The sequence below is a fragment of the Schistocerca nitens genome, chromosome 9 (genome assembly GCF_023898315.1).
Source record: "Schistocerca nitens isolate TAMUIC-IGC-003100 chromosome 9, iqSchNite1.1, whole genome shotgun sequence".
NCBI lineage: Eukaryota > Metazoa > Arthropoda > Insecta > Orthoptera > Acrididae > Schistocerca > Schistocerca nitens.
In genome coordinates this window covers 232,458,799-232,479,721 of record NC_064622.1, presented here as the reverse complement: position 1 = coordinate 232,479,721, position 20,923 = coordinate 232,458,799, and the positions used below count along the sequence as shown (strand labels likewise).

The following is a 20,923-nucleotide window of genomic DNA, read 5'->3' as shown; positions in this document are numbered from 1 at the left end:
TGGTCGTCATTAGAAATAATATTTGCTATGTGTAATAACGTGTCCAGGGCCGCTTTCTTGTGTACATCGTGGTGAAAACGACTGGCAGCATGTATACAGGTCAAACGGTTCCCACAATTGTACTGAGCACTAGTGACGTATTAAACAAAGGCATCGTAACAAGATGGCCAGAGTTGAGCACTGCCTGGAAAGTGGACACAACATACAATTTGGAAGGACGGGAGTCTAGGCTCGTGCGTCAACATATTGATATTCCGCTAAAAAGGAGGCCCCCGAGATCAGAATAAATAGCAAAAATTTTAACAGAGCCCAGGGGTACGCACTTATCTGGGGGTGGTGACGGGCTTTGGATGTCGATAGGGAGCAAAGATGGACGCTTGACGTTTGTGAGGAGGCGGGTGCGGTTGTCTTAAACGTGGCGCCGACAACAAGCGCCAGAAGACATCACTGATCCTACAGCGGACTGCGAACTGCCGAAAGCGGCTTCCCCAAACGCATCACATCGGCCCTGTCTGATAGGCACAAGATGCTACAACCGTTTCTACATAAGCGGGAAACAATGCCAGCCTGCACCTTCCGTATCCTTGACTTTTATCTTACCATTTACGCCTGTTCTCTCCAATTAACTAATCAGTTAAAATATCTTGGACTAACCCTCGACCGGCAACCTTAGCTCGTAACCATCCAACAGAAAGCCCGAAATAGACTAAAACTACTAACAGGCCGAACTTGGGTAACTCCCCTCCTCTATTCTCCACACATGGAAAACTCTGATTCGACCCATCCTCTACTACGCAGTTACTGCATGGATTTCCACCCCACCAAATTTCTATACGTTTCTCCATATCCTCGGACGATAGGCACTCTCTCTCGATTTCCACATCCTTTTATCTGCCCCACAGGTATCCTCTACTATATCATCATATTACCGCCCTTCCTCACCTATTTCGAATACCTTTGGATCACCTATACCATCCCCAAACCACATTCCAATATCCCATTGTCGACCCTCTGGTAACCAACCCCTGTACGTTGTTGCGCCTTTACAAGCACGTCCCACCATCCCTACACCAATATCCGATCCCAGCAAGACGTTAACCAACTCCCTCTCCCAGACAATGAGACTCACCCCGATATTTATCCCTCCAAGCAACCTTAACTCTTCCCCATCCATCCCACTCGCATCAGGGCTACTCTGTCCTTTTCCCTCTCCATCCTTACTCATCCATTTCCCCTCGTTAGCGCTAGCCTACCCACACACCAGAATCCTCCATGCCCTTTTGTTTTTCCAACCTGCTGTCTTTCCACTATCCACTCCAACACCAACCTTCATCTCATAGTTTTCCTACTAAACAGACCCCTGAACCCTATGGAACGTATTCTTTCAACCTGCAAACTTCTCTACCAGTTCACGTCCTTTAGATTTCAAGTGTAAGTGCAATACTGCAGTGCTTTTAAATTTGTCTGTCTTTGGTTTTTAATTTAAAAAGGATAAGCAGTCCTAATGTTTTTCTCATATTTGTTACATTTTTAAAAATGTTCTTGGCTGAGGAGCAGACATTGTACCGCTGGCTGCCAACCCCCAACCACAGGGGGTAGGAGGATGAAATAACAATAAACAAAACAGTTCTGGCAGTCAGCGGTTTTTTGCTCCTCACGATGATGGCAGAGACTGCCATCGAGAGCTCGAGTGTTTTATTTCGCAAACCTGAAAAATTTTATTCAACCAAACTATGTGCAACCGCTTTTTTCCGTATAGGTGATCCAGAAGAGTTGGGTATTATTGGTAAAATATTGTATCACCGATTGTTTGGTAATCTATGAGAAGAGTCTTATTTGTATCTCATACTATTTACTGAGCATGACATACCTGCCAGATGGACCAATGAGACGTTCTTGTTTCAGGGCCATTCGACAGTAAGCCGTGTGTTTATAATGTTAGCTTCTTTTAAGAAAGGGTAACAGATATATATTAATAGTAAAAAACTGCCACACAGACTAGGGATGATTCTATATGAAACGATCCAAATATTGTCGACAAATTCGTTTCTACGTTTCCTCTTAGACAGCTTTCCGTTCAGCTGGCATCGCCATTGTACAATGTGTTTTAATGGTTAATTCTTCATCTAAAATATACCGTACGCCTCTTGCTGACGATTCTCTGGTGGTAGCTTTTGCATACAAAATTAACTGCCAATCTTCCGATAATTTCTTAATGTTTTCATATGTGGGCAAAGTTTTGGGTCCTTGTATGGATCGATATTCCTGTTTCATCACTTCAACGTTAAGCAAACAACACAATTCTTCTGGAAAGCCGTATAAACTAATCCATTCACTAAATAAACACTACACTTGAGTATGTTTGGACATCATGCACCAAAATGACGAAACTAAAATGTTATTCAAACATCTCTGACAGACCTTTTCATCTGGCCTTCATAAATATTGTAACTCGCATATTCTTAGTGTACAATGTACTAATGTCCGAAATTTTTACAGGATCGAGCGATCTCTTCAAGACAATCACAATCATTCCCTGCATCGATTGTGTCGACAGCGATGCGTAAGTTTCCTAGATGCACATACGAGTTAAGAGTTTAGAGTAAGCACAGTGCTCTTGTTAGACTAACAACTGTAATGAGCGTTAGTTTTATTTAGTTCCACTGCTTGTGACCAAACGCCACACACACAAGAGCAATGGGAAAAGGATTTTGGGTGAACAATCGCCATCAGTGATGTTCAATATTTTTCTACAATTCCTCAGATGTGCTATTTCTATATTAATTGAATTTATTCCACTTCATAGACAACAAAAACATTAGGTATATTGTGTTCATTCTTTCTTTGTGAGGTGTTTAGTGTGTTAACTGTGTAACTCTTCAAAGACGATTTTGATTTCCGATTTGCAGAGAAGAATCTTCCTGTACTTGAATCAGCTCAGGCGTAAATAGTGATGACATTAATCTTAAATGTACTACCATCATTTTGAGGCTTTCAGTTTTTGTCCAGTACAGGGCTAACAAAGAGTCCCTACTCAACATACCTATGTCTTTCCTGAGCTGTACGACGGAAACTAATGTTGTTAACAAGACAAATGTCTTCTCAGCTTACAAGTAATTCAGGAATTTTATTTTCGCTGCAAACCGTGTAGCGGATAATCAGTACATTTGGCCTTTGTGCGCCAAAGGCCAGCATGTCCGAGTTCTGACTACAGCAGTGCATATGTGTTTATATTTATTTTGAATTCAGAGTGCTGAGACTGTAGCAAGGGCGAATACTGTATTAATTGCTAATGCAAATGGAAATGAAGTCCCATACTTCTTGACAGAGCGTAAGGGAACGATACGGAAGAGCGGAAGAGAGGATATAAGGTGGGGATTTAAGAAGATGGGACCTGGATAAACTGACTAAACCAGAGGTTGTACAGAGTTTCAGGAAGAGCATAAGGGAGCAATTGACAGGAATGGGGGAAAGAAATACAGTAGAAGAAGAATGGGTAACTCTGAGGAATGAAGTAGTGAAGGCAGCAGAGGATCAAGTAGGTAAAAAGACCAGGGCTAGTAGAAATCCTTGGGTAACGGAAGGTATATTGAATTTAACTGATGAAAGGAGAAAATATAAAAATGCAGTAAATGAAGCAGGCAAAAAGGAATACAAACGCCTCAAAAATGAGATCGACAGGAAGTGCAAAATTGCTAAGCAGGGATGGCTAGAGGACAAATGTAAGGATGTAGAAGCGAGTATCACTAGGGGTAAGATAGATACTGCCTACAGGAAAATTAAAGAGACCTTTGGAGATAAGAGAACCACTTGCATGAACATCAAGAGCTCAGATGGAAACCCAGTTCTAAGCAAAGAAGGGAAGGCAGAAAGGTGGAAGGAGTATATACAGGGTCTATACAAGGGCGATGTAGTTGAGGACAATATTATGGAAATGGAAGAGGATGCAGATGAAGATGAAATGGGAGATACGATACTGCTTTAAGAGATTAACAGAGCACTGAAAGACCTGAGTCAAAACAAGGCCCCCGGAGTAGACAACATTCCATTAGAACTACTGACGGCCTTGGGAGAGCCAGTCCTGACAAAACTCTACCATCTGGTGAGCAAGATGTATAAGACAGGCGAAATACCCACAGACTTCAAGAAGAATATAATAATTCCAATCCCAAAGAAAGCAGGTGTTGACAGATGTGAAAATTACCGAACTGTCAGTTTAGTAAGTCACAGCTGCAAAATACTAACGCGAATTCTTTACAGACGAATGGAAAAACTAGTAGAAGCCGACCTCGGGGAAGATCAGTTTGGATTCCGTAGAAATGTTGGAACACGTGAGGCAATATTGACCCTACGACTTATCTTAGAAGCTAGATTAAGGAAGGGCAAACCTACGTTTCTAGCATTTGTAGACTTAGAGAAAGCTTTTGACAATGTTGACTGGAATACTCTCTTTCAAATTCTGAAGGTGGCAGGGGGAAAATACAGGGAGCGAAATGCTATTTACAATTTGTACAGAAACCAGATGGCAGTTATAAGAGTCGAGGGACATGAAAGGGAAGCAGTGGTTGGGAAGGGAGTGAGACAGGGTTGTAGTCTCTCCCCGATGTTATTCAATCTGTATATTGAGCAAGCAGTGAAGGAAACAAAAAAAATTCGGAGTAGGTAATAAAACCATGGAGAAGAAATAAAAACTTTGAGGTTCGCCGATGACATGGTAATTCTGTCAGAGACAGCAAAAGACTTGGAAGAGCAGTTGAACGGAATGGACAGTGTCTTGAAAGGAAGATATGAACATCAACAAAAACAAAACGAGGATAATGGAATGTTGTCGAATTAAGTCGGGTGATGCTGAGGCAATTAGATTAGGAAATGAGACACTTTAAGTAGTAAAGGAGTTCTGCTATTTGGGGGGCAAAATAACTGATGATGGTCGAAGTAGAGAGGATATAAAATGTAGACTGGCAATGGCAAGGAAAGCGTTTCTGAAGAAGAGAAATTTGTTAACATCGAGTATAGATTTAAGTGTCAGAAAGTCGTTTCTGAAAGTATTTGTATGGAGTGTAGCCATGTATGGAAGTGAAACATGGACAATAAATAGTTTGGACAAGAAGAGAATAGAAGCTTTCGAAATGTGGTGCTACAGAAGAATGCTGAAGATTAGATGGGTAGATCACATAACGAATGAGGAAGTATTGAATAGGATTGGGAAGAAGAGAAGTTTGTGGCACAACTTGACCAGAAGAAGGGATCGGTTGGTAGGACAAGTTCTGAGGCATCAAGGGATCACCAATTTAGTATTGGAGGGCAGCGTGGAGGGTAGAAATCACAGAGGGAGACCAAGAGATGAATACAGTAAGCAGATTCAGAAGGATGTAGGTTGCGGTAGGTTCTGGGAGAAGAAGAAGCTTGCACGGGATAGAGTAGCATGGAGAGCTGCATCAAACCAGTCTCAGGACTGAAGACCACAACAACAACAACAACGGAAGGTTGCACCGCCGTACTAAGCAAGGTCCTGATAAAGGTGGTTTGCCGTCGCCTTCCTGCACCCGTAATGGGGATGGATGATGATGAAGAAGAAGGCGACGCAACAGCACCCAATCTTCTCGGGGCAGGTGAAAATCCCCGACCCCACCGGGAATGGAACCAGGGGCCCAATCTCGGGAATCGAGAACGCTACCGCGAGACCACGAGCAACGATTTCGATTCTATTAAATCATAGGTTTAAAATTTTCGAGCTCGCCGGGAAATACTATAATTTCAGTGATCTGTACGTAACTTGATTTTTTCGGTCAGTACGCAGTTAACCGGGAACTATGCCTATCTTTGGCAGGTCACCTGCACTGGCACCGTCTGGCAGTCATCGTGGGTGCAAACCTTTACGGAACAGAGCCGACAAAGCCGCCAATCTTTTCTATCTTTCTTCCTCGTGCTGCCAGTACCGATCTACAGAAAAGGGTCATTTGAACACCCTTGCGGGTTGATACTGGCTGCAATTTTCAATAACATCGTGAAGATGACTGCTATATACAACACTTCCCCTTGCTGAACAACGCAATTAGAGTAGAAGTTTACTATTATATGTTGACGGGGAAGACATGTGACGGTATCAGTCTGCAGTCAGGTTGATTTTGTTTCTTTTTATTTTCTGACTTATTCACCCCGGCAAGAATGACAGACCTTGCACAGTAGACTCCGAAGTACATTGCTATACTATAGGTGTGAGCATCCGTGTGAAAATATGTTCTCTATATGAACTGAGAGCTTTAAAAATTCGGGGGGGGGGGGGGGGGGGGGGGGAGCGGGGAATGGCGCCGGGCAGCACAGCACAACATACAACCATCGAGTTAGTTTTCAATCCTACAGTCGAGATCACCTTCGCTTAGTACTAAGCAGTTATAAAAATATAGCTTCCAGAACATGTATGGTTGCCCTTTAATTATGCTAGTCGATATTAAATAGTGCAATGCTCGAACATAATAAAAACAACATTAACACTGTGGGACGAAAGAAAGGCGTAAGCGAGAAAAGTTTTGTATATGGCGTCACAGTTGACTAAATCACTTTTGAACCACTTTCTCCACTTTGAGGAGGCATACTTTTATTGTTAATTTGGTTCCTAACCAACGGAATTTTCGTAATCATCCTTATTTTTCTATTTCATATTTTTAACTTTCGCTGATAACATAACATTACTCAAAAAGTAAGTTACGTTTATTGTGTTTGAAAACAATAACGAGGATTTCATAACAAAAATGTGCGTCTGTTGGTATTAATAACGTAAAAAGACGTATTGTGCCGATGCCGATGAAATACGCCTATCACTTAATATCAAAGAAATATATTTTGTGTACTTTGTCAGTTTTAGTATTTTGGGCACGTTACCTTTTCATTCTCACTGGAACAGTTGCACATAAAATGTAAATTTTGGAATATTGGCTCCTCTTGGATATATACCAACCGTCCAAAATGTTCCCGGACTGAGTTTATTCCTGGCGTATAATCGACATCGGTGTAGTAACTACAATGGATATTTGAACTAGCAACACTTAGCAATAGATGTGCATTCGACTTGCCAACTGTGAACTGGGTGTGTGGAGTACTGGACGTGCAATCGTAATACGACAGTGCTGTTGCGTCCCAGAGCACATTGAACGATATGGACATCCAGGGCAGGGGCATACAAGTTATCTTTTGTCAACAATATGTGATAGGGTAATAGGTTTCTTTCTGAACGAATAAAAAGAATTATCATGAGTGAAATAAAAAAGGTCAAATATTTCTCTATAATATTAGATTCTACTGAAGACATCTGTAGCTCAAGTGACAAACACATTGGCCAGCCGGAGTGGCAGAGTGGTTCTAGGCGCTACAGTCTGGAACCGCGCGACCGCTACGGTCGCAGGTTCGAATCCTGCCTCGGGGATGGATGTGTGTGATGTCCTTAGGTTAGTTAGGTTAAAGTAGTTCTAAGTTCTAGGGGACTGATGACCTCAGAAGTGAAGTCCCATAGTGCTCAGAGCCATTTCAACCATTTGACAAAGAAATTCCCCAGAATGTTTTGATAAATAAAACGTCTTTGCTTTAATGACTTCCATCCCATCTCGCGTATCATATCTGCCACACTCTCTCCCCTATTACGTCATAATACAAAACGAGCTGCCCTTTTTTGCACCCTTTCGATGTCCTCCGTCAATCCCACCTGTTAAGGATCCCACTCCGTGCAGCAATATTCTAACAGAGGACGAACGAGTGTAGTGTAAGCTGTCTCTTTAGTGGACTTGTTGCATCTAAGTGTCCTGCCAATGAAACGCAACCTTTCACTCGCCTTCCCCACAATAATATCTATGTGGTCTTTCCAACTGAAGTAGTTCGTAATTTTAACACCCAGGTACTTAGTTGAATTGACAGCCTTGAGAATTGTACTATTTGTCGAGTAATCGAATTCCAGCGGATTTCTTTTGGAACTCATGTTGATCACCTCACACCTTTCGTTATTTAGCGTCAACTGCCACCTGCCACACCATACAGCAATCTTTTCGAAATCGCTTTGCCACTGATACTGGTCTTCGGATGACCTTACTAGACGGTATCCTTAGCGCGGTGCACTGCGGTTATTTATTGCACACTGAAGTATATTGTTACTTACAGTAATTACAAACTAAATAATGTTTAGTGCCATGCAGAGTCGCTAACTCTGCCACATAACGACAGATAGAACCAGTTCGCTAGTGAACAACTGTAAATTAACATAAAAAATAGCATGTCATGTCACACACTATCATTTAATGAAATTAGTCTTAGAAGGTACCAGCAGCTCGTAAAGCAACTTGTTTTTGTTTTATGTTACAGAGATTCCAGAAGAGGTAAGTCATCCAGTACATTTATTGAACGAACCATTTCCACAGAGATGCAGGTAAGTAGTTTGAATTAAAAGGGACACTTTCAATTATCTCTGACCCTCGCCTCACGAGTAATCACGTAGTGTTGGTGGTTAGCACATTCTATCCTGGTCAGCGGCAGAATGCATTCCTGCTGACAGTGTTCTGTTGCTTGTATCAGGAAATCCCCCTTAAAGTTGGGCCGACTTTACGGATGAACTTTCTCATCATTTTAATTCACATGTTGCCCACGTGCTACCAAAGTTTCTTAAGGTAAATTTTATTTCTTTCGTAATGTTGAAGTGCGACTCTAAGGTAACGCATATAAATGTGCACAATGAATGCAAAGAAAATTAATGAACTGGGTGATATATAATGAAAAATTTTGCACTATTTCTATGGTTTAATAAGTTGTACTCTGCCTGTGGCGGCTGTAGAGTTACTGTTTTATATAATTTTGATATTGTAGAGTTGGTAATGTAGACCTATTAAACCCTATTAGTTCTTAAATCCACTAGTGATAGTGATTTTTTTTTATATAGAAATTGAATTTTGGTAAAAATTACTTGATGTAAGGATTCGATCATGTGAATGTCATGTTGAAATGACACTGTAAATGAATTCTGATAGACGTCATATTCTATCTGGATTTGGTGCGTCTAGCTCTGTTGCATTTCAGTTAAATCATCTTCTGGGCTACGACACTTTCTGTTAGTTATCTCTTACCCTCTATCGAAATATCAACCAGAGTTTCACTCTCTAACTGAACATCAAAAGTATAGCTAATGATGCCTCATCAAGTACTACGATTTTGAAGTCTAAAAACATCGTAGTATAGTTCGAGGAAATTCTTTCCTTGTAAAAGTGAGCCGTTAGTACTGTTACATTATAAGGGATTTGTGAGCCTCAGGTGAACATTCGACGAGGTGAAAACAGTCTCCAAAGATCTTTAATTCATTAAACAAAGCTTGAAATGAAGCATTTCCTTGTAACTGTGTGCCTTAGGAAAGTAAATCTCTTTTGGCTTTCATAAATGAACCACCACAATATTAATTACAACTCAGTCAAGATGATCGGACAAATATTTAAAAATTGTTGACTACGAACATATGAATTTAGGATTGATGTGCCTTAATTTCTATTTACCACTAAGAAGATGAGTATCCTCTAAGTAATGTGTAAAGACAGAAGTGACTAATTTCACTGAGATTGTCTGTAATACCTCAAATTCATATTGGTATGATTTATAGAACCTCCGAACAGGAGAACAGACTAACAGCAGTGTAATCTCACATTATTTCTACATGACTTCGTGGTATGTCATTTGTTATGCTTAGACGTGATATTCACTCTTTGTGGTTAATTCCCGTTTGTTACCAGTCTTTCTTTAAGTACACAATTGTCCCACACTGAGGTGAAAAACGTCATCGGACACCTCCTGATACCGTGATGGGCCTCCTTCTTCCCAGCCTAGTTCAGTAACTCCACGTGGCGTGGACTCAACAAGTCGTTGGAAGACCCTTGCAGAAATAATTGCCTGTTTAGCAGCCCAAAATTGTGAAATTGTTGGTGGTGTAGGATTTTCCTCACTAACAAGCCTCTCGATTGTGGCCCATACTTGATGTCGGACAATCTGTGTGGCGAAATCATTCGCTCGGATTGCTCAAAATGTACCTCAAACATGTTGCGGCCAATTGTGACCAGTGGACATGGAGCTCTCTTTTCTATAAAAATTCCACCGTTTTCATTTGGAACTTCCGGGCTGAGAGGCCGTGGTCGATGTATAAAATTTCCACCTGACGTTTCGTCTCCATCTGCGAGAGACATCTTCTGAGGTCGTCCGGCTACTGCCACTGAGGCTCCAGGTACTCTCGCATTTATAGAGTGCATAGAGGGCACCACCATTCGTCACGTAATGCCGACGGTATGCCTATCTTCTCGATTAAGGGTAGTCGATTGTCATTCTGCAGCCGCAACGTCGACATCCATATTTTGCCTAACTTTAAAACTTCCTCTTTTCTATTAAAATTGTTATGGTGTTTGTGAATCTCTATTGCTTCTCTAAACATGCGCGCATGATAATGGGATGTTCGTGCTAGAACGCTTGTCTCATTAAATTTAACTTCGTGGTTCCCATCTCGAAAAACATGCTCAGCTACGGCCGATTTTTCGATGTGTCCTAAGTGACAGTTTCTTTTATGTTCGGCTAAACGGGTGTTTACACTTCTTTTCGTTGTTCCAGTATATACTTGTCCACGACTGCAAGGAATTTTATATCTAGGGTAATGATCTATCGGAGAACCCGAAAAAATTCTGGTCATATGTAGAAACGCGAAGCCGGTCTAATGCTTTCATCTAGTCACTGGTTGACCAGTCTGGTTTGGCAGTAGAAGATGGCAAAAGGCAGGCAGAAGTTTTAGAGTCCACGTTCAAGAAACCGTTCACGCAGGACAGTCGCACAAACTTACTGTCGTTTGACCATACGACAGGGTCCCGTATGGATGACATAGTAACAAGCATTAGAGAAGCAACTGAAAGAGGGAAAGAAATAAGTCGCCAGGTCCGGATGGAATCCCAAAAGGGTCTAACGAAGCGTTCTCTACGTCAGTAGCCACTTACTTAGTTTGGATTTATCGCCATTCTGTCGACCAGTGAAAAGTGCCAAGCGATTGGAAAAAAACGCAGGTGACTACTGTATATAAACAGGTAAACGAACGTACCTGTACAATTGCAGTACTATATCCTTAACTTCGGTTTGCTGCAGAATTCTAGAACGTATCGTGAATCGAAAATCTCATGTCTACGAATCAGCACGGTTTTAGAAAGCATCGCTGGTGCGAAACCCAGCTTCCTGTTTCTCACATTATATACTACGAACTATGGATGGAGGACAACAGGCAGATTCCATATCTCTGAATTTACTAAAACCGTTTGACACGGTACCCCTCTGCAGACTGTTAACGAAGGTACCGGCATACGGAATAGGTTCCCAGGTATGTGACTGGCTTGAAGACTTCTTAAGTAATAGTACCGAGTACGCTGTCCTCTTCGGCAAGTATTCATCGTAGACAGGGGTAACATCACGAGTTCCAGGAAAGTGTCATGGGACTGTTGCTATTTTATGAATACATAATGATCTGGTAGAAAGGATGGGCAGCAGTCTGCGGTTGTTCGCTGATAACGTCTTGGGGCGCAGGAAGGTGTCGAAGATAAGTGGCTGTAGGTTTAGTTCATGTGCTGAATGTCAGCTGGCTCTCAATGTGGAAAAATTTAAGTTAAAAAAAATGGTTCAAATGGCTCTGAGCACTATGGGACTCAACTGCTGAGGTTATTAGTCCCCTAGAACTTAGAACTAGTTAAACCTAACTAACCTAAGGACATCACAAACATCCATGCCCGAGGCAGGATTCGAACCTGCGACCGTAGCGGTCTTGCGGTTCCAGACTGCAGCGCCTTTAACCGCACGGCCACGTCGGCCGGCAAAATTTAAGTTAATGCGGATAAGTAGGAAAAACAAACCCGTAATGTTCGGATACAGCATTAGTAGTGTCCTGCTTGACACAGTTACGTGGCTTAAATATGTGGGCGTATTGTTGCGAAGCGATATGAAACGGAACGAACATGTGAGGATCGTAGTAGGAAAGTCGAATGATTGACTTCGGTTATTGGGATAATTTTAGGAAAGTGTAGTTCATCTGTAAATGAGTACTTCTCGAGCGTTTGGGATTCGCACCAAGTCGGATTGAAGGAAGAAAGCGAAGCAATTCAGAGGCCAGCTGCTAGATTTGTTACCGGTGGCTTCGATCAGCATTTAAGTGTTACGGATGTGCTTCGCGTGAGCGAATAGGAATCCCTGGAGGGAAGGAGACATTCATTTCGAAAAACACTACTGAAAAAGTTTAGAGAAGCGTCATTTGAAGGTGACTGAAGGACGATCCTACTGCTGGCAATATATATGTTTCGCGTAGGGACGACGAAGATAAGATACGATAAATTTGGGTTAATGGGGAGGCATATAGACAGTCGTTTTTCCCTCGCTCTATCTGCGAGTGGAACAGGAAAGGAAAGGACTAGTTGCTGTCCACCACGCATCGTTCGGTGACTTGCGGAGTATGTCCGTAGATGTAGATGTGAACGCCATTCTGTTCAGAGTTATAAAAGGTTTATGGCTTCTCTGTCACTCAAAGTAATACTGAAACGAGGTCCCCCAACTGTGATTATGTAGTTTGTAGGATTTTGGCAAAACAGTGCGATGGACGCGTGTTTCCGTTTAATTAACGTAACGAATTATTGAGCGTGACAAATTTAGCACTCTGGTTTTTGGATTATGGTTGGAGAACCTCGACCCAAGAAAACACAGCACGTTCCTTTGTACCTTTGGGCTTAGGTGCAGCTTTTAATAAGTAATTGCGCCTCGTAAGCTATGCAGCGAGCTCTATCTGTGACATATTCTCGCCTTCGCCAAATCAGATTACTTTATTCACTTTAGATTCAATTGAAAGGTCAATGAAGATATTATTTTCCCTTTTTGTCTTTAGCGATAAAAAGCACTCCGTCTTCAGGCCACAAGTGGCCCATCGGGACCATCCGACCGCCGTGTCATCCTCAGTTGAGGATACGGATAGGGGGGGGGGGGGCGTGTGGTCAGCACACCACTCTCCCAGTCTTTATGATGGTTTTCTTTGACCGGAGTCGCTACTATTCGGTCGAGCAGCTCCGCAGTTGGCATCACGAGGCTGAGTGCACCCCGAAATATGGCAACAGCGCATGGTGGCTGGATGGTCAGCCATCCAAGTGCCGGCCATGCCCGACAGCGCTTAACTTCGGTGATCTCACGGGAACCGGTGTATCCACTGCGGCAAGGCCGTTGCGTGTCGTTAGCGATAGTTACGTTGAAATTCCTAAAGGAAATATTAATTATTTTCCCCAGCTATCAAACAGTTACGTGAAGCTAGAAATTTTTAACTATACATTGGATTCAGTTCCCTCAAACAAGTGACTATCATGTAGCGTGGCGCTCATTGTTTGAAAATTCCGGTAACTAAAACTGAAAGTAATAACCTTAACTTCAAGCTATTTGATTTTCTTTTAACTGTTACTGATTCTATGTTTATCTGTCCAGCATAGAAAAGGCTGCTTGATGTTCTTTAATTAATTACAGTTTTTAGGGAAACACTTTGACTTTCGGGAAATGCAATTTCCATTTTAGTGCTGCATTTCACTTTTCATAAATGATGAGATACGCTATTTAAATGAATCTGGTATATATTGCTAAACACTTCTTTTTATCCAAAAATTTGTATTAGGAATCATATACAGAACTTATTCCGAAAAAAAATGTGCGTACACGGACGAGATAACAACGAAATCTAAAGCATACATATATTGTCCCTGGCAATCTAAGGTAGGGAGCTATAGCTTCCTAAACTTTTGCGTTCTTTGCCTCTTTCTTCCACCCTTTTATTACGTTTATATTGAAATTCTCCAAACATTTTCTCAAAGACTCTTACTGAAGGAAAGGAACAAATAATCTAGGCTATGTTTCACTTACCAAAAATGAGCGAATGCTTACAATAACAAAGGGTGCGAGAGGCTGAAAATACCGCTTCAGTTGTAAAGTTCTTTTATTACCACACGACCGATTTCGGGCTCTTATAAGGCCATTTTCAGGTGTCGTGACTTGGTGCTCTGACGTGTACTAGGCGCGGTGTGCTGCGTACCCGTTCTGCGCTCGTAGGTAGCACACCGCGCCTAGTACACGTCCACCGCAGCGCTCAGGGGTCACAGTATCAAGTTACGATACCTGAAGATGGGTAGAGCCCGAAACCGGTCGTGTGATAAAAGACCTTTGCAACTGAAGCTGTATTTTCAACCTCTGGTGTAATGCTCAGTTGCGGATGTTCCATCAACAGGATTGTTTGTACCCCAGATATGATTTATCTTTTCTTGCATATTTGATCCCATTTATGCAATTTTTTTCAAAGAACATATGTAAAGTATACTACATACAGGTCTTTCAACTTATTTTCCCACGTCCTGCAGTAGCCTATGAGGTTTTTGTTGTTTAAAGTTAGTGTTCAAAATTCACCCGTTCATTTCGAAAATAAAACAACACTAGTTTGTGTTCGAGGAGACGACGTTAGTCTGATCGCTTGGCAACGCAGTCGTCAAGTCACTGGAGGCGATTACTAGCACTTTGCGAACGAGTTAGTTATGAGTCACTCTACAGCCTGAGGCATCCCATTCAAGTACGCAGAAAACGATTCCCCAGCGACCAGACACCAACTCTAGCCGTCAACGAGTTTCATTTGAATTTCTCCATGTGGATAGATCATTACTGGTAATGTGTATGTAGTCTACCGTATGAAACTACTCATCTTCATTGTCTATGCCTATGTACTGACAAATACTCTCGCCAGAGCAACACCAGCTGGTGTTTCATACGCTACTAACAAATTCTGAATTATAATGAAAGACACATTTTTATGTTATGAACTAACGATAAATTTCTTTACATTGTTGCAGGCAATGAGTGGCGCCTTTGGTGGATCTGGTGGATCTGGGTCATCATCGTTTCGTAAGTTCATTTACTGTTTAGGTTACCAAAATGGTAGTCTAAGCAGCTCCATTGGGAAATGTGTCCGACGGGAATAATAAGACACATTTTGAGCTAGAGATTGCAGAGATTCTATTGGTTAGCGTAGTTAATTCAATAGAAAGAAGGGTACAGTCATGTGGCCAACTATATCCTTAGAGACGGAGCGTAAGTACTTTCAAAAAAGATAGTTTCTGTACTTTGGTCGTAACTTTATTAAAGAATTTATCTCCGTGCCATGAGTCCCTTAGATTCTCATGTGACATGATAGTGCAAGGAGTCAGGAGAGCTAGAGTGTTTATTTATACCATTGGTGGTAGAAATGGGAAGGCAGGCTGGTTGCTGCAGCAGCAAGTATGTAATGCCAGGTGGACGATTTTTGTGAGTTGATAGAAAGATTGAGAAAATAACAGCCTGTTTATTATTCACAGGCAGTACAGCAGTTGAAGTAACGTCACGCTGCAATCAGCGCCAGGTAGCACAGTGACTCCGCATGGTGATATATGCTTCGTCAGCACGTGGCCTCAGCAGATGGCTGGCTCACAAGTTGTCAGATAGCCGCCAGCGGTGACAGAGTTGTTTCGTCAGCCTCTTGGGGAGCGTAGCGCTGCGTCAGGCCAAGGCAGGAGGCCAACGCACAGAGACGATAGATTCAGTAGTAAGACGATCAAGCCGAACGGCTCTGGTGTACTTCTTTGTGCAAGAGGTACTCAATCGGATGCATTCCAAGGACCAGCAGTGCAGGATGCAGAGGCAGCGATGCATTGCATCAAGCCTACGGTGGTGGAGTGCTAGCACACAGGGGAGACATTGGCTCCGCAGTGAGTCAGGCCCAAGTGCGGATCGTGGACCCCCTGGGTGGGCAGCCCGATATTGGACAGTCAGCCAGACTGGTGATCTACAGCAGATCGACAACTGTTGTGGGGTACGTCTCGAAGCTGGCTTCCGATAACAGGTACGGCATATATGGAACAGATGGTATTCAGGGTCACTCGAGCCAATTTCCTTTGACAGAACATCGTCCCTAATCCCAAAGGCTTGGAATTGGGGCAGTCCCAGGCTTGGTATAATCCAGGTCATCATTACGACAGTATGGCTCCCCCATTTTGCTCTGTTAACTATGTTCCAGACCTGCCAGCAGTGTCAAGGCTGGATATGTGGCAAGCAGCACCTCTCTAGTGCCAGGTCGGAGGCTCCCGTCACGTCAGCTCTGTATCTCAATAGCTTGACACATCAGACTACAGTGACAAGTTTCTATTCATTCAGACACAGTTACAGGCGCCAAGTTAAAAGGCAGCGTGGAACAATAGCAACTGCAGAAAAAGTAGACGAAGCGAGATAATTTGTTAAAGGATTAAGAGGGAATGGCATGATGCTATGCCACACCTACAACTTGTTAGCTGAGAAACGTTCCTTTCTCTCATCCTGAGTCCTAATACACGGTACAAAACATTACAGATACTTGGCTCACCTCGAAACGCGTGCCGGCCGCTGTGGCCGAGCGGTTATAGGTGCTTCAGTCCTGAATCACGCTGGTGCTGTCGCAGGTTCGAATCCTACCTCGGGCATGGATGTGTGTGATGTCCTTAAGTTAGGTTTCATTAGTTCTAAGTCTAGGGGACTGATGACCTCAGATGTTAAGTCCCATACTGCTTAGAGCCATTTTCTTCGAAACGCGCGACTCAGAAAAATCTAGTAATACCTGTGGCGGAACAGAACCCGAAAGTCGGAGCGTATGGCACTTCAGATTCTACAGTGGAAGGGGCTTTTGAATCGTGTGTTTCGTCACTGGCTTCCAACATCATGTAACAGAACGTGGCTTAATTCTCCTTTGTGAGATGTATTATAGACTCCATCTTTGCGACGAATTTTCAAACGGCCTTGGGTCATCTGCCACGCTGCACAGCACCAGCAGTTATTGCAGTAACTGAAGATACAGGGAGATTACAAGTAAAGTTGCAGTTTCAAATTTCTGTAAGAAGATAACCACTGCTCAGAATGGCTTCAAATTCGAAAAAAAAAATTACCGAAGAAGGAGGAAATGTCGTGGGAAAAAAATCTTCCCACTAGATGGGGCTGTAAGTCTCATAATGTAAATAGATATGGCTATAAACGACAGATGACGCGCAGTAAGATGGTTATGGTCTGAGCTGCAGTTTAAACCAACCATACTGTGCAGTTTAAAACCAAACAAGTTTTGTATTCAGCAGTTGTGGCACTGTTCGTTAGGTGAGCACATTCAGTACAGCAGGGTTGTAGCACGTTCAGGGTAAAATCGCAGGAAAAGCATCAATGAATCTGTTTTTAAATGCCGTGAGGCCAAAATCCGCATAAAAAGAATCAATGAAATTGGTTGTTAACCATGCTGTTAAAGGGTTGGAGTGAAGTTGGTATACAAAAGACTCTCATAGCTTATACTAGCAGAAGTATAAGTAACAGAACCCGCAGGATCCATCAGAAAAATATGGTCCGATGATAAATGATGCCGTCAAATCGCACCACACAGCTACCTTTGCAGAATGAACCGGTGCCGGCTGACTTGCGAGCCGATTTTCATAGCCCATATTTTGCAGTTTCGTGTATTGACAAGCCATTAAAGATGGAAATTGGCTTCGTCTGTCTACAGAATGTTTCATGGTCATCCATTGCCCACTTCAGTTGGAGGAAGAAATTCTGGAGCAGAAAACTGTTTGTAAATTCTATGATCGCACTCGACACCTCCTGAAATGCTGTGGCCATATCTTATACTGGCGTCGGATCAACTGTTTTCCTGCCTCTCTCACGCTGCACTTGAAAAGAGCCTTTTTCTCCGAAGTTAACAATCATTCTCTCCTGACCCGTGGCAGATTTCGGACAAACGACTTTTTCATGCCCTTCACTGCCCGGAACTTTTGTGCCGAGCTACCGGCGCTCGTTCACCGTTTTTGTGTAAGACCTTTGACAGCAGCACGTGGTCTTGTGTTTAAACCGTGAAGACAAGCGCCTCAAATGCAGGTTGAGACAGCCATGTATCCTACATAGTTTATCTTGCATATTCTGTCGCTTACAGCACCATCTACTGGTAAATCTTTTTTCTTTCGTTTCCATAACGTTTCCCCTTTATTCGATAATATTCCGTTCAAATTTGACGTCATTCTGAGCAGTGGCTCATCTTCGTACAGCGTTTTGGAAGTGCAACTTTAACTATAATTACCGTGTATACTTGCAGAAGTGTGGGACAAATTTGTGTGACTTCTGTACGATTGACACGCGTTGTGGGCGACATGTTAAATACTTGTGTAAAGAAACTAAAGGTTTTACCCGTAAACACAACTGTAAACAGTACTCCAGCGTTGTATATACATGCTAGTAAGAGTTACAGCATTATAAAATGGAATAGTCCCTTCGGAATGAAAAACTTTCTAGCCCTATGCGTACCGCATGTTCAAATCTATTCCAGGTTTCTATCATCACTCATGTAGAAAAGACTGCACTGTGAAACTGGATAAATCGTTCTGAAACGGTCTCCATTTTTCTGTGTCTTGACCGTCTCACTGTCTAGAAGGGAACATAAGACAAAATACATACTTTCGTGTGTACAAAGTTCAATGAACGACTCGAACTAAATGAAACTGTGTGCAGTAGATTTGGGCAATTCTGTAAACGATAGTCACAATAAATACATTTATTCATCGCCGTTGCAAAATATCATTTGATTAGCAAATATTAAATTACTGTAATGGTGTGCAATCATTTATTTTAAAAAATCGAAACTTCCCTATCTGAAAAGTTATTTATATTGCAATTTTTGAAACCTTAATTAAAGTCAGTTTACAACAGCAATTAGGTGAAAACGAGGGCTTTGTTGGATTAGTACCAATTATTTTATTAACGTTACAAAAAGAAGAATTGTTAAACAGGACCTTAAAGAAGTTACAGCCAAAAGTCATTTAACATTTGGTACTAACGACTGTAAAAATTGCACGACCATAAGACTATAGGTGACAGAAATAAGCTCTACAGAAGGCGGAATCTGGATTGAGCTCTGAAAGGTTTCCAATATCTGAGACTAGACAGGAGAACGTTCGATGGAACCCGACTGTTAATGTCAGACAGTCGCAGATCTATTTGTGACAATATCTGACAATCTTTACGTACTAACCCAGTGTTCTGTGAATTCATACCACTTTCGTCGGGTCTAATGAATAAATTTTCACAATACGTATAAGCAAGGACTGAAAGTCTCCAACTTCAAAAGAGGCTATGTAACTTCTTTACCAGCTACAGTTAGTGATCCGGCACTCTTCATACTAACTTCTCGAAGTACAGTTGCTTGTAAACGTTCATTGAAGTCCGCAAGCAAGGGGAGATGGAAGGAAAGGAAGGGCTTTAACGCCTGATAGTGGAAGGGGTCATTAAATGTTCGAAATGGACAAGAATGTGAAAGGATTACTATGTTGATCGTGTCACAGGAACCATCCCGATATTTGCCCAAAGTAATATGTGGAAATCACAGAAAACATACGTCTCGAAGTCCGGACGGAAACTGAAATGCCACCCTCCTGTATGGGAGTCCAGCATGGTAACTACTGGGCCACAATTCCCAGTAACCACTCCTCCGAATGTGAGTACAGAGTGTAAACCATGTATCCGTGTTACACAATTTAAAATCTGTAAATCAAACCTCACTGACTAACCCCAATATGAAATGAATTACGTACAGTCCATCTCTTGGAGATTCTGCTATGAAATTGACGGCTATTGCATGAGACGTGAAACGGTTGGAGTAGTCAGGTCTTAAAATTAATTATCTGCATAAATTAGATAGAAAACCATCGATTCACGCCTGATATTACATGAAACTGTACAAAGCTAAGAGAAAGTAACGCACTATTATTTGTGAAAATTGTTTCATTGAGATGAAAGTGAACGGATTAAAATCGATCTGATACGCCAGCCTTGATGTGCATTGGAATATCATGATGGGTTTCAGGTGAATTTATTGCGCTGTATTTGTCTGTAGAAAAAGTTCTATGAGAGAAGAATTCTCCTCTTCGGCTTGATAGTGTACAGTATCGCTAAATTATGTAGTCTGAATGGAGGAACAAGACTATGCATTGTGGTATACATTTTTCACGTTCTGTGTTTACAGCACAGATGAAAAACAACAAAGACAATTAAAATAAAACATTTACTTCAACGTGTAAAGTGATGACAGGTATTGCAAGTGCAGGGTCTAAACTCGTTTCGTAATCATCTGATATGCCAAGAATTCGAATACTACTGCTACAGCCTTACCACTTCCTCTCCTCGCCGCTTTAAGCACACATATTGAATTGTGAACTACGTTTAGAAATCAAAGAAGAAGAGACTTGTGCCACACCACATTTGCTAGGGATTTCATTCAATGCTGGAATATTTACAAAAAAGTTATTTGTTTCGTTTTCTAAAATTTTGAATGACACTAGGGCAAGAGAGTAATTTAGTAGAACATTTTGAGAATATTAGTAAACTGTCATTAATTCTTATGCCAAATCTTGCACATACATAGAATGTACTACCAAATGTACTGTGTATTAACAATTAACACCGTTTTTCTCTTTTTTTCAGTTTCTGGCTTCCCGGTAAGAATTCCATTCATTTCTAACGAGATACGTTGATACTGACTTCAGTAATTTTCATCGCAAATTGAAGTACTTTCTGACCGTTATTCGACCCATGTGTCAATGTAAAGCACCCACCCAGGGAAGTATCTACTTGTATAATAAGTATCTTATATGTACATCACTATGGTTAGTTTAACTCAGATTTATAAATTTTTATCTTTGAGCGCCACTATAAAGTATCGCTGTTGATATGAATGTTAGGCTCATATAACTTAAGAAGAATCTTCTAAGATAATAATGTTTCCAGTTTTATCATTTAATCTTTATAACTGATGAAAGAGGAGTCTAATATGAATTAGCACCAA

At 41.7% G+C, this 20,923-nt stretch overlaps 1 protein-coding gene across 1 annotated transcript in view; it reads left to right on the top strand.

Moving 5' to 3' along the window:
- Nucleotides 1-20,612, top strand: part of LOC126204150 (uncharacterized) — a 71,144-nt gene extending 50,532 nt beyond the window's left edge. The window contains exons 5-8 of the mRNA XM_049938559.1: nucleotides 2,500-2,563; nucleotides 8,350-8,363; nucleotides 14,904-14,955; nucleotides 20,563-20,612. Coding sequence (XP_049794516.1) covers nucleotides 2,500-2,563; nucleotides 8,350-8,363; nucleotides 14,904-14,955; nucleotides 20,563-20,612 — 180 coding nt within the window. The remainder of the gene's footprint in view (nucleotides 1-2,499; nucleotides 2,564-8,349; nucleotides 8,364-14,903; nucleotides 14,956-20,562) is intronic.
- The last annotated feature ends 311 nt before the right edge of the window (nucleotides 20,613-20,923 follow it).